Source organism: Staurois parvus, unplaced genomic scaffold, assembly GCF_062004578.1.
Source record: "Staurois parvus isolate SC_StPar_1 unplaced genomic scaffold, SC_StPar_1.0 ptg000354l, whole genome shotgun sequence".
NCBI lineage: Eukaryota > Metazoa > Chordata > Amphibia > Anura > Ranidae > Staurois > Staurois parvus.
The window spans coordinates 426,473-441,424 of NW_028318150.1; the positions used below are offsets into that span (position 1 = coordinate 426,473).

General features: G+C 44.1%; 1 protein-coding gene across 3 annotated transcripts in view; it reads left to right on the forward strand.

Moving 5' to 3' along the window:
- TRIM36 (tripartite motif containing 36) overlaps nucleotides 1–14,952 on the forward strand; it is a 145,355-nt gene that overhangs the window by 70,168 nt on the left and 60,235 nt on the right. The window contains exon 1 of one of the 3 annotated variants that reach the window (XM_089684725.1): nucleotides 6,223–6,428. The exons of the other annotated variants lie outside the window; for them this stretch is intronic. Within the exon in view, the coding sequence (XP_089540851.1) occupies nucleotides 6,381–6,428 (48 nt within the window). The 5' untranslated portion in view covers nucleotides 6,223–6,380. Of the gene's footprint in view, nucleotides 1–6,222; nucleotides 6,429–14,952 lie in introns of those variants that run through there. 3 annotated transcript variants of the gene reach the window in all.

Genomic DNA, 14,952 nt, shown 5'->3' on the forward strand with positions numbered 1-14,952 from the left:
TCAGCTTTCAGCGCTATCACAGTTTGAATAACAATTGCGCGGTCATGCAACACTGTACCCATATGAAACTTTTAGCATTTTTTTGAGACAGATAAAACTTTATTTTGGTGGTATTTATTCACCACTGGGATTTTTATTTTTTTTGCTATATAAATGAAATGTCCAAAAATTTTGAAAAAAAGTGTTTTTCTTATAAAATTTTGCAAATAAATAACCTCTCTTCATAAATCTTGGACAAAATTTATTCAGTTATCTTTTTAGCAAAAAAAAAAATAGATAACCCAAATTAGTTTATAACCAAAAATTATAATTTTTCAAATTTTTTTTACATTTAAATTTTTTTATATTATTATTTGTTTTTTGTTTACATACTGTCACCCTAATGACACTGTACTACTTGTGGTGGGTTATGAAGATTTTTTTTTTTACACTGATTGCTTTTACACCCATAAAGGCTGTAAAAGCAATCATTTCTCCTTCTCTCTGGCTGCATTCTTGAGAAATACTGGGTGAGCTGTGATTGGTCACAGCTTGTCACATGGTACAAGGCTGTTGTGAATAGCCTTTACCATGTGACCTCTGTGATCATTCATATATTTTACACGTAGTAAGCAATGATGTCAGAAGTGACATCTTGCTTACTATGCATGTGATCACTGATTCGTTCTGCAAAACAGGTAGGGGGTGCGTAACCACCCTACCGGTGCCGCTGATCGCGGCCGCGGGTGTCAATCACCGGGTCCCGGCCGGTCATTACCCGCCGGGTCTCGGCGATTACCGGCAATCACTGACAGGGAGCACTGCTGCAGTGTTTACACTGCAGCTCTGCTCTCTGTCAGTTCCGAGCACGCTGATCCTGAGAAGAGTTTATCTCTCGGGATCAGCGTGTTCCCGTGAAGTACAACCCCCGCCCCCTAGTAAAACACCACTCCCCTCACACAGTTAACCCTTTCATTACCTAAAAAAAAGTTAACCCCTTCCTCCCCAGTGCCATTAGTACAGTGTCAGTGTTTTTTTTTGCACTGATCACTGTATTGGTGTCACGGAGGATGTCAGTGACCCAAAGTTAGTTCCCCCCCAGTGTCAGAATGTCTGCCACAGTCCCGCCATAAGTCGCTGATCGACACCATAAGTCGCTGATCGCCGCCATTATTAGTATAAAAAAAAAATAAAAAATCCAGTATCTATACCGCCATTTGTAAACGCCATAACGTTCATGTAAACTGATTAATTTACACGTATTGGGATTTTTTTTAGCAAAGACATGTCGCAGAATACATTTTGGCTGAAATTTATGACAAAATTTGATTTTTACATTTTTTTACTGGACATGTTTTATAGCAAAAAGTCCAAAATATTGTTTTCTTCTCAAAATTGTCAGCCTTTTTTTTATAGTGCAAAAAATAAAAACCGTACAGGCGATCAAATACCACTGAAAGAAAGCTCAATTTGTGGGAAAAAAAGGACGTAAATTTAATTTGGGTGCAGTGTTGCATGATCATGCAATTGTCAGTTAAAGTAACACAGTGACGTAACACAAACCGCTTCTGTAACCGCTTTCTGACCACCCTATAGCAGAAATACTGCTACAGGGCGGCATGGGTGCACAAAATCACATATATATACGTGATTCGCGCTCCCGCGGTGTTCACACCCCTCCCAGATAGCATCAGATTGCCCTTCAGTACACCAGTCTTCACATTTAACCCCTTGATTGCCAGGAACACGCTCATGCACAATAAACCTCCTTTGCTAGTATAGTGTTTGAACGGATCAATATCTTTGATCAGATCAGCACTATACCAGCATTCACATTAGTATAGCGTCCCCAAAAATGCAGTGTTAGCGTGATTAACCCCGGCACCTGCCAGCACCTGCGTTTAGTCCCTACGCTTACCCCCCACCCTTCTCCCCCAGCAAGTGCAGTGTCAGTAGGTCCCTGTCACTTGATATATTACACACAAAACCACAGTGTTCGCAGAATCAGGCCTGATCTCTGTTAGCACTTGTCAGTAAATTTTGATGACTCTCATTTGCAGCAGAGTGCCAGTACTAGTGCCACGCTACCTTTTGGTGAACTGGCGAGTACTAGTGGCCTAGTACATCCTGGTCTTTCACATATCTCTTAGATTGTAAGCTCCCAGGATCAGGCCCTCCTATCCCTCTTGTATTGAACTGTATTGTTCTGTATTGTCTCCCGTTATACTGTAAAGCGCTGAGCAAACTGTTGGCGCCATAAATCCTGTATAATAATAATAATACCAGCACTGCAGTATGACTTGGTGACGTGGCGAGCCCCATAAGTGCAATACAAGCTGGTGCGATGGCGAGCACAAGTATTGTCCCGCAGCCACCAAGAATTTGCACACAGGCCCGTAGAGCTCCTAGTATCCTTCCGGATGTGCTTGCAAATCCCGATTGACAGCCCACAAATTCTGCAGCACCCGTACTTCCCCCATTCACTGCCCAACCCGGAATTCAAGTGGAAATAGAAAATGTAACTACTCCCCTTGATTTTTGGAGCTGTTTTTCACGGAATATCTGTATGCTTTGATTGTGGATCAAAGCAATTTATATGCACAACAATTTATCGCCGCCAACCCAAATTCAAACCTTGCCAGACCAGTCGCATGGAAACTCATTACGGTTTTCAAATTTACATTTTTTTTGGACCTAACTCTCAACATGGGCATTACTAAAAAAAATGAATTGCGGTTGTATTGGTCCACAGACCCGATTCATCATATACCCGTGTTCTCTGCTGCCATGGCCAGGCATAGATATGAGAGTATAATGTGTTTTATGCATTTCAACAACACACTCTGTCATCCTCGGGGTAACCCTAAATTTGACCGGCAAAATTCAGCCCCTCGCAAATCACCTTAACCAAAAATTTGCAGATGTCTATACTCCCCAACAAAAAATCTGCATTGATGAGTCCCTCATTAATTTTTTTGGCCGCCTTTCATTCAAACAATTTCTCCCCAGCAAGCCAGATATGGGGTCAAGATGTAAAGACCTGTGAGAGGGCAACAGGCTATACTTATAAGTTTCGGATTTACGACCGAAATGAGAAAATATTGTTTTTTTTCAAACCATTTTTTTTTTCTTCAAAACTTTTTCTGGTTATAGTGCCAAAAATAAAAAGCACACAGGTGATCAAATACCAACAAAAGAAAGCTCTATTTGTGTGAAAAAAGGACATACATTTAATTTATGTACTGTATTGCATGACCGCGCAGTTTTCCGTTAAACTAGCGCAGCGTTGTATAGCAAAAAAATGGTGTAAATTGCAGTATCTATACCATAGTTTGTAGATGCTATAACTTTCACACAAAGCAATCAATATACACTTATTGGGATTTTTTTTACCAAAAACATGTAGCAGAATACATTTTGGCCTAAATTTATAACTAACTTTGAGTTTACTATAAAAGTGTCCAGACATGAAGTGGTTAAAGTGGGTCTAAACCGATCAATTTAACAATTTAAAATATATTCCATGTGCTTTTAACCAAACTGTCAAACCTTCAAGTGGCTGGAGTCATAACTGATCACATGTGCAGCACCATGACAGTTGAAGATCAAACAGCTTCCTTGGCTGACATCTATAGGAGGGTCTAGATCCACTTTAACCATTTAAATGCTCTATACACAAGTATTTTATTGATCATTATACAGGAACATTTCTCCTAGAATACACGTGTAATAACTTCAGTTACCTTTTTACAGCCGTGTGAATGAGACCTAGTGGATCAGGCTACTTTCACACTGCTCTGTATGAAAAAGGCATTTTTTCTGAATTGCGTTAAATTTAACGCAGCGTATTATGTGTTTTTTTATGCATTTGCGTTGTGTTTTCCCCATATCACTTCTCACTATTCTAATGCGATTGTCAAGCGATTTCCAGTGTGACCATTGATGCAACTTTGATGAGACTTCAGTGCGGCTTTAAAAGTTCTCAATCCTGGGTTCACAGATTTGTGTGACAAGGGAAATCAAGGGAAATCACATTATGTTCTGAATTCAGTGCGATTTCAGCCCCATAGACTTCTATGTTATCTCACAGAAGTCGCATCAGCAAAGATAAGAAATATTCCTATGCAATGCAACTTCGATAGATCAGTTCTTTTTTTTTTAACCCTCACTTTCCTCTCTCAGCCTTGCTGCCTAAGCCCTAGTTCATATCTATGCGGCTGTGTGGGCCGCCTTTTGCGCAGGCACGAGAACCCATTCATTTGAATGGACTCCTGTGCCCCGGGACATACAGGAAGTCCCTACACTTCTTTGGAAACCGCAGCCCGCATGGGAACCTCGGCTCCCAGTGCGGTTGCGATTTCCAGTGCGGGCGGTGTGCCATTAGAAGTAATGGCACCTTCCCGCGGGTCCACATTCTTCTGTGCGGCTGCACAGATTTTTGTGTGGATCTGCAGCGGCACCACCCGCACATATGTGAACCAAGCCTTAAACCTAGGTTCACACTGAAGCGGTTTTGATCCTTCCTTTTATCAAACGATCCTCTTAAAGAAGGATCGGTCAATTGAAGGGTTGATCGAAGAAAAGGTCAATCGATTGAAGGAAAAGTTGATCGAACAATCAAAGGAGGGGTTGATCGATTGAAGGAAAGGTTGATCGATTGATGGAAAAATCGATCAAAGGAAGGGTCAACTGATTAAAGGAAAGATCGATCGATGGAAAGGTCAGTCGATTGATGGAAAGGTTGATCGAAAGTAGGGTCAATTGATCGAAGGAAGGGAAGTTTGATTGATCTAAGGAAGGCTCCAAAATCACAGCTATATCAAAATCCGACTAGGGTTGGATGACCAGGGAGGAGAGGTGAGGGTTAAAAAAATCCTTCACAGTCATAAAGGGATGCTTCTAATCTATGCTGATGTGACTTCTGCGAGATAACATAGAAGTCTATGGAGCTGAAATCGCAGTGAAGTCCACCAGGAACCTTTTACAAATTCTCAGTGTGCTGAGTTGATTAGAAGGGCGCCATTGAATCTAAAGTGATTTCCCCTATCCTGATTCTGGTAAAGCAGGGCTTTTGTACTTACCACAGGTGTGTTGCTTTTTTTAATGCATTATTTATTCATTTTAATGGAGGGATGCGTTTTAGTGCAGTCTTTTTACTGGACCAAATGCACCAAAAATGCAGCACGCAGGATTTTTTTTAACTGTAACTGAAGTGCGAAAAACCAGCGTGAAGAGCTACATAGGATTTAAAGGGATGCAATTTTCTTCATTTTTTTTTAACTGAAGAATGCACCAAAAGTAGATCGATGTGAAAGCAGCCTTATGCAGGCCATACACGGGTCGAATTCTGAACAAATCTTCTTTAGAAAATCGGAAATTTCCTGCGTTTTGTAATCCAATGGTGCCACCATTGATTTCAAAATTTGACCAACCAAGCCTTCAATTTCACGTTGCTACAGAAAACAATTTTCGTGGCCAAGAATTTTATTTTTTCAGGTCACAGCTCATTTCTTTTTTGATTATAATTCTCACGATTCTCCCATCAATTCGAAATTTGTTCCTTTTTTAAAAAAAATTCCAACATGCCTGATCACTCAAATTCGATGGTCGCATGAAAATCGTCCGTTGCTGTGGCCCACTAATGGTGCAAAATTCAAATGAAAATTCTTAGAAAAGATTTTCAAAAGAATATATGTTCGGAATTCAGCCGGTGTATGTCCAGCTATACTGCCTGTGTTAGTGCATTGTGCTCATCACTGATGGTCTGAGAATAGTCACCCCCTATCTATGACAAGGACAAGGGGGGCACTATGGAGACTGGTCACATCTGCTTCTGCAGTCCCTGGACCACCTCTACCAGATGTGCTGTCACTGAGGAGCATTAGGGAGGCTCTGGCCATTGTTCTGGATGAGATCTCTGACACCCAGAGACCATAGAAGTCCCAGGTCGCCTCTCCCAAGCGGAGCACGTGGTGCGGTGTAGTGCTGTCACCATGGTAACCCTCACACCTCCTGATCATTAACACTCAGTCCACCTGCCGCAGGTGCCTCCCCCTCCCTGAGCCGTGATCACCCAATCCCGTATCTCTTGTGACTTCTTCAAAGGCCCCGCCCCGCCACGAGGTGCCCACCACGCCTCCTCGTATAGTTTAGCCAATAGACGCGCTCTGGTTCACTTTTTGACGCCGGTGCGATCGGCCCCGCCTACTATGGGAGTGTTTGTGTGTTCCGGAGTGGTTGCGGCTCGCCGGGGTCCTAACAATACGGAGTGAGGAGGAGAAGAGCCTGCCTGAGGGTATCACAGCGGGCGGAGAGAGGGGCAGCTACCGGGGGCTTATATAGCAGCTGCTGGCTGGGCGTGACTTGAAGTGTGCACCGCGGAGCTGTGTTGGTTGTTTTTCATGTCGGACATGGGGGAACCGAGGAGCCCTGAGTCTGGGGAGAGCAAGGTGGGTGATATGGGGGTCTGTACATTGGGAGGGGGTCCACGGAGCACAGAAACACCCGGGGCTTTGTTGGCTGTATGTCCCCTCTAGGTGAGAGCGGTGTCCCCTGTGTGTACATGGAGGAGGCGGTGTCCCCATGTGTGTACAGAGGAGCCCAGCCCTGCAGCCTCCACTCATCCGGCCGGTCTTGTGATCTCATGGACGGAGTGGAAGAGACACACACCTATACAGGAGGGACACATCTCGGATCATCCATCTATTGTTCATCCCCATCAATGGCCGGGATAGACTGCAGGCTCTAGGTTGGAGGGAGGATCAGTACTCTATAAAGTGCTATTAAACCCAAGAGCAAATATTTCTTATATGGTAGCTAACCAGTGCTTAGATCTGATGGCTGCATTAGTTTTCTTTTTTTAGACGTTTTCCTTTTATCTGGTGATCCAGCCAGCAAGTCTGTTCAAAAGTACAAACTCTCCAGTAGAATGTATCAAAGAAGTAGTCTCCAAACAGTGGCCAGAGGCAGGAAGGGGCCCTTCGCTTGTCTTAATCTGGCCCTTGGGGCACTTTTCCTCCCACTGAAACAGAACAGTATTTTGCCAGCTGGCACCAATAATGGAGTGCCAGTCGTCCCAGTGACACCGCCGACGGGGCGCCAGTCGTCCCAGTGACACCAGAAAAATTTCCACTCCCGCTGGACAGTCTGGCCCCCCTAAAGTCTGATCGACCATAAACTGGCCCTTTTGTTTAACAGGTTTGGAGACCCCTGAGTTAGAGGAATGAGACAAACCATTTACCACAGACGGGTGCTTACAATGATCAGCTTTTATTTTAGAAAAACTCTTATCACTAAAAGGAAAAGGTTTGTTCTAACTGCTTATAATGTGTTAGTTGGAGTTTGGCTTCAACTTGTTAGTGTATATAAATCAGCTACTGCATCCAACACTCCCCTCCCCCCACAGACTGGCACCTTCCCCCACAGACTGGCAATGCTGTTGTCTGCTGTGCCTTCTGTGCTCCTTCATCCAGAGCTCTATGCCTCACTAGTAAAGGTGGTCACTGGCTAGATCACCAGGTGAAAACTGAGAAAAAAGGCAAAAGAAAACTGCTGCAGCCATCACATCTGACTGGTAAGCAGCATAATATTACATACTTATGGGTTTAAAGTGCTAATGAACTCTTTTCTTCTACTTTTATGTACAAGATTATAATGACGCTGATCTCTAGGTAGAACAAATGTCTCCTAAATGTGCGCCATTTAGGAGATGTTCACTGTCTGCAGCTGCTGGTGTCGGCGGTGCGTGTCCTCTGGAGGTACAGCGCACTCATGCTGGTGTCGGCGGTGCGTGTCCTCTGGAGGTACAGCGTACTCATGCTGGTGTCGGCGGTGCGTGTCCTCTGGAGGTACAGCGCACTCATGCTGGTGTCGGCGGTGCGTGTCCTCTGGCGGTACAGCGCACTCATGCTGGTGTCGGCGGTGCGTGTCCTCTGGCGGTACAGCGCACTCATGCTGGTGTCGGCGGTGCGTGTCCTCTGGCGGTACAGCGCACTCATGCTGGTGTCGGCGGTGCGTGTCCTCTGGCGGTACAGCGCACTCATGCTGGTGTCGGCGGTGCGTGTCCTCTGGCGGTACAGCGCACTCATGCTGGTGTCGGCGGTGCGTGTCCTCTGGCGGTACAGCGCACTCATGCTGGTGTCGGCGGTGCGTGTCCTCTGGCGGTACAGCGTACTCATGCCGTCTCTTCAGAGCCTTCTGCCACAGCCATGGCTCACCTGCATGTGTGTAACTGGCGGTTATCAATCGCGGCACACCTTGGATGTAACTATTTTGGCAAACTGTTACATTTGTGGGTTTAATTTCCCTGTACATCAGAACTTTACTCCAGTGCTGTGTTGTCCTGGATCTCCCCAGCAGCCCCTGACATCTTTGCATGGTCAACATCTGGGTACTGATCCATTTGTATTGGCCAGGCTTAGGTGACACCACTGCCATGCATGCATGGGAGTTCATTTATCTTGGCATCACTGAACCAGTGCATTGAGCTGCGTGTCCGCAGTATTTCTCTTATAAATTTAAAAATCCAGTCCACCAATTTCTTTCCCTAATGTTCCACTTTAAGGTGATATTAAAGTGAGTGCCGGTTCACATATATGCGGATGGAATTTGGCTTTAACTGCATCCAAAGCGCATGACATGTGAAATAACATTGCTTCCTATGGTGCCTGTTCACATATGTCATGTGCACTGGGAGTGCGGATTGACAGTCCTGTACCATTTCTGAGCAGTGTGGTCTGGTTCAGGTGCAGATTACAGGCTATTGACTTCTATGGGAACAGTTTCTAAACCACACGTTATTGGTTGTGAACCGGATAAAATCTGGACCTGAACCTGATCGAAACCTGTCCTAAACCGCTGAACTACTGTATCAATTAGCTGTGAAACCTGTGCTTCCATCCACACCGCACAAGTGTGAATCGGCACTCTGTGGTGGTTTTTTATATATATATATATATATATATATATATATATATATATATATATATAATGCTATACTTGCTCTGTTAAATGTTATTGCATAGAGCAGTCCCTCACCTCTTGCTTGGTGGTCTGCTGCTGTGTGCTATGGAGACATCTATGTGGGTGCATTACTAAGCCGGGCTGTGTGCATCCCTAGACACACACAGTGGCTTGGCCCCACCCCCTGCTCCTTTCTCTTAGGAATTGATTGGCTGCAGCAGAAAAACCTGTGGTTTCCGCTGCTGTCAGTGTATCCTTTGAATCTAGGAAGAGGAGAGAGCGTGGCTGCTGTCAGAGGTGTCAGGTAGGAGAATACAGAAGAATACCCATTGATCCTGATAGAAATCCAGTATCCATGTAACTTCCAGTTCACTGAACTGAAATCTCAAGCAATGGTACCCGCTTTCCATGATATCTTCTGTGATGTACACAACCCTTCCTTTGTAGTCCAGAATAGGAGAGCATCCTGGGGTGACACCACTGCTCCTCTATAGATACAGTGAGCGGGCGTTGTCACCATGGAACAGCAAGTCTATAACTGGCAGGTGAAAATAAAGGAATACAAAAGCCTAAGGTCTCCTCACATCCTAAATCAGCCTTGGTCCAAGTATGCTGTGTATACAGTATATACCTGTACAGCTCATGGAGAGACTGAATGGAGCCTGGACTGTTCACAGCTGTACACATGTATCCACACTTCCAGCATTTGGTTACCAGACACCTGGGGACTGGAGAGTGTGAAACCTGGTGCAGCTCTGCTTAGAAACCAATCGGCTTCCAGATTTTATTGTCAAAGCCTAATTGAACAAGCTGAAGTCAGAAGCTGATTGGTTGCCATGCACAGCTGCACCAGATTTTTCACTCTCCAGTTTTAGTAAATTAGCCTCATTGCATCCAGTGGCAGTCATCCTCAGGTAACTACTGGATGCATGTGGACATCCTTGGCTCCTTTCAGCCTCTCATTGAGCTGAACATGCACCCTGATTGTCACTGATCAGAACACCTAGGATCCTAGCCACAGCTATCTGCACTATGACCGAATTAGGATGTGTGAATGAGGCCTAAAAATAGGAAAACCAATGCGGCCACCATGTAAGGACTTGTACCCTGCAATATGACCTTGTTTCTGGGTTTAGTCTTGGGGTTCTGATAAATTCTGAGTCCTAATATTACTGGTTGACATGATGATAAAATGAGCCTGCCTGGGTTTGTCCACACCATTGCACTGTGCATCCCATTGACGTAAGTGGAGGTAACTGCGCTGTTCTATCGCTTCTATCCAACCTCCTTCCTTGTGAGCTGTCATGGTTACATGTCTGTATACTGTACACCTCTGCATAGTAAAGAAGCCCAACTGCCCTTTCCCATCACGTTAATTGCTTCTTTGCATTGTAATGCTTGCAGTACCTTGTCGTCATTTTGCTTTATCATCCTTTCCGGCTGCAGTATTAGGGCGGCTCCAGTAAGTTGCAGTATCTCTTGGATGCTGGAAAGTTGACAGCTTTCTTCCAGTGAATGTAGTTCTCTTTATGACTCTTGATTGCGGTTTGATTTTTAAATATAGTTTGTTTTTAATCTCTTTAGGAATAATCAGCATTGAATGGTAGTATTGTCTTGTTTAACTGACAGTTTTTTTTTTTTTTTATTTTTATGCTGAACATTGGAGATTAGGGCTATTAATAGCCAATACGTCACATGAGACAACAGCTGGCTTAGTGCTTAAAGTGGAGTGTCACCCAAAGGCTGGCCATAGACGGGCCCTTTATCGCCGATAAACGAAAAATCGGTCGTTGCTGCCACCAATGCTCATGAAAAACGGCCGTTTTTTGTGGATTTTCCAGCATGACCAATAAAAAGAAACGAGAAGATCCGTGAAAAATGGCCAACTGCATTGCCCTACTAAACGACCCGTCAATGGCCTGCTTAAACAGGTAGTGCTACATTTGGGAGACCACCCCATCCTTCTCCACATTATTGGAGGTTTATTTTTTATTACATTATTGGAGGTTTATTTATTTTTTTTCTAGGGGGGAGCAGTAGGTACCCATTCCTACGTCCGGGAAATGGTAGGTACCCACTCCTACATCTGATTGAATCACCTAGAGAATTCCACTGAAAGTTCGGCTCTCCTCTTGGGATATGTCACAGGTCCCAGAATGCTGTGGGGCCATTCACAAACTGCAGTGCGACTCACGCATGCGCAATGGAAAGGCAGCTGTGAAGTCGCAACTGGTTTCTCGCACTAAATATGCTGGCACCTGGGCGAGAATGGCACTAGCTCCCAGGACAGGCACGTGTTCTTTTATTAAGTGCTGGTTCACCCCAGTGCATTTTTTTTTTTCTGCATCAAACATGCATGCACAGTGTTTTCCATGTATTTCACTGGTCCTAGTTCACACCAGTGCAGTCAGTTTCCGGTGCAGAAAAAATAACATGCTGCATTTTTTTCTGCACAGAACTGTACTGTAACACAAATTGTATCAAAAACCAGAATGGAGTGTGCTGTGAACTGTAACAAAAAACGCATGTATAGTGTGTTTTTGTGGTGTGGACTGCCTCTTAGGCTCTATGCACACTGGACGTTTTTGTTTTTTTTTTTTTTGTTTTTTTTAGAATTCCTTTATTTTAAGACCGTTTCAACACAGAACAGATATGAGTACAAAAGCACATTGAAGTGTATCATAACTGGGTATTGCACACAAAAACCTTTGTCAGGCATGTAACTGCATTAGCCCAGGCAAACCTGCGAAGAACAAGTCCAGTGAACAAGATGTCACAGCCTAGGCTGTGGACGGTACCAGAGCAATGCCACGGTGGGCAATGGTCAGCGAAATAAAATTAGAAACATGGGATCATACATCAGGCTTATCACAATTCTGATGGGAGAGCCAACAAATACCAAATAATGGACACAAACAGAATGGAGGGCTTACCCAAACAAAGGGGGAGGGGATACAGAAGTGGAAACCCGGAAAAGCAGCCTAAACAGGTAGGAGGCCCCCCCTCCCCCCAAAAAAAGAGAAAGGGGAGGTGTCCCCCCTCCGGGTGAGAGCCAGGGAAGTGGCATCTCCGGGTTAAAGCCATCTCCCTAAGGTAGGAATCGGTGTATATAAAATAGCGCCGTGGACTCCGTTTCAGTAAAGACTTCTTCTCTATTGTGTAACGTGGCCAAAAGATCTTCCATGTCCCTGAGTTCATTAACTTTTGAAAACCATAGAGCTGTCGTCTGCGGGGCAACATCCCCCCACCGAAGCGGAATACAGGCTTTAGCCGCATTCAGGAGTTGTATAGTGAGGGAGCGTTTGTATTTTTTGATGGGTCTCCCCGTCTCATGCAACAGGCAGGCCGCAGGGTCGCCACTTATGTCAACATCAGTAAGTTATTTAATGACGCTGAGCACTGCTTGCCAAAAGGGTTGTATCAATGGGCAATGCCAGAAAATGTGGAGCAAGGATCCCTCCCCCGCACACGGGGCGTTTTAATAAAGCTGGTAACGTAAGCTGTGTAAAGTCGCATTAAAACGTGAGTTTTTCATTTTCATCTAGCAGCGTTTTGTTGTGTTTCTTTGTGGTTTTTAGTGGGTTTTTTTTTTGCTCAAAGTCCAAAAACATCAGCTTCCCACGTTTTTCAGCTTTAGAGCGTTTTTACAGCTAAAAAACGCCTCTAGAAACCCATTAGTTCTGGGGGGTTTTTCCAGCTAAAAAACGCCCCTGCCAAAAAACGTTGATTACAGTCTGTGTGCATGGACACATAGGATAACATGCTGGGGAGTTTACTGGCTGCAGAAAAAAATGTAAAAAGCCAAAAACAGCCGCTGTTAAAATGTCCAGTGTGCATGAGGACTAAGTCAGCAGCTGCAGTAACAGACCTAGTGCCCGCATCTTCTATACTTCACTGCACTCCAGCCCCCTGATGATGCAGCGCTCAAAGTCTCTTGGGATGCATTACATGAGTATCCAAGAAGGCTGGGGGTACATCATTCTCACCTAGGCAGATGCGTGGGCTGTTTACAACATGAATAAGTGTTTTTATGATTGTAGAAGTGCAGAAGTATATCTCTTGAAAGTAGATAAAGGGGGTGAAGGTCTGTTTTAAGATGCATTGAAAAGTGGCTCCAGGCTCATAAAGGTTCCTGATCCTATTGGGATCCACATGGTTCCACCCTTTAGTGAATGTCTGAAATCCAGAGCCAGCAGACCCCCCCCCCCCTCTGCAGTCAGCATCTTCAGCTGCTGCATTTAAGTGGGTATATATACAAAAGTGGCCTATGTAGTGAACTTGGTGCTAGGTGATTCAACATAATGACATTACAAAAGACAGGGGAGCACGATTTGTGTCTAAAGGAAAAGAGATTTAACATCTGTATATGAGTGAGGCTTCTTCACAGTAAGAGCTGTGAAAATGTGGAATGGACTTCCTCAAGAACTAGTTCTGGTCAGGATTAACTGTCACATTTGCTTGTGCTGTCAACTTAACTGAAATGACAGTTGCCAATCAGACAGCAGCTTCCTTGGCTGAGATTGATAGGTGGGTTTAGTTCTGCTTGAAAAAATAGCCAGCAAAAGACTCGATCTTCATCTCCTGCAAAGCTGCCAGCAGATTCTACATGATTTCAGGTGCATTAGATGCTTGAGTTTGCTGCTGCCCAGTGTGGTTTCACCACCAGCCTTACGTTTACTACTGTGTCCTATAGTGATGTAGGGCTGGTGGATGTTATTTGTTTTAGGGACAGTCACTTTAGGTCCTGCCTCTATACAAGCAAAGTCTTTTAGTTCTAGTTTTTCTTATCTTGGGGCAATTGTATGTGTTTTCTTACATCCCATATATTAACTGCACAGATTCCTTTCTGACAGATTTATAAAGGTACTACATCCTCTCTGAACATTGTCACATCGGACATGTTAGATGTGTCATACAAGTTCCAAACTAGTAACTAGCAAAGCTCTACTATGTACACACCTCTACTGCAAATGGAGACACTGGGGAGTAGCTGCACATATCATTGGCTTTAGGAATACCCTGGAACTAAAATTTCCAATTGCAAGTGTGTAGAATACCTGCTCCACCCCCATCACATGCTGTTTCTCTGACCATATTGTCCATTAATGGGACATATAATCAACAGTGTGGGAGCAACTATTCGCCCTACCTTGAAAAGCGACACAAGCCACCAGAAAGAGAAGTATATTGTCACTTTTGTACTAGTGACTCCGTGGTGATAGGATCACATTAGAGGTATAAGGCAACCATTTTTGGCCAAGGTTCCTCCAGAGGTTACTGAGTACCTTGAGCTGTGGCTGTCAAACCTTGTATCTGATGACTTTTCAAAAGCTCTGAGTCTGATACTTGCCAGAACTAGTAGCATGACACCAACTAGCTGCCTGTAAGGGTATCTTTCTTTCCACCATTGTAAAAAGGCTACCCCCCCCCCCCTCCCCCAAACCTGAAAGATTTTAAGCAGAACTACACTGCATCTGAGCACCACAAATCAAAAGTGCTATCTAACCGCTTACCCTCCAGAGGATTCCCCCTTCCCGACCAGGTCATTTTTTTGTGCTACAGCGCTGTGTTACTTTAAATTACAATTGCACTCAAATGAAATTTATGTCTTTTTTTTTTTTTTTTTGTGCTATAATCAATACAATTTTGAAAGAGTTTTACTATAAAACCGATCCAGTAAAAAAAATAGTAAAAATCAAATGTAGGCCAAAATGTATTCTGCTACATGTCTTTGCTAAAAAAAAAAAAAAAAATCCCAATATGTGTAAATTAATTGGTTTATGTGAAAGTTATTGCGTCTACAAATGGCGATTATATACTGGATTTTTTTTATTTTTTAATACTGGTAATGGCGATCAGCGACTTATAGCGGGACTGCGGTGGGCATTCTGACACTGGGGGGGAACGGACTGTCACTGGCATCCCCAGTGACATTAATACAGTGATCAGTGCTAATAAAAATAACTGACACTAAGTAGGAAGGGGTTAACATCTGGGGCAATCAAAGGGTTA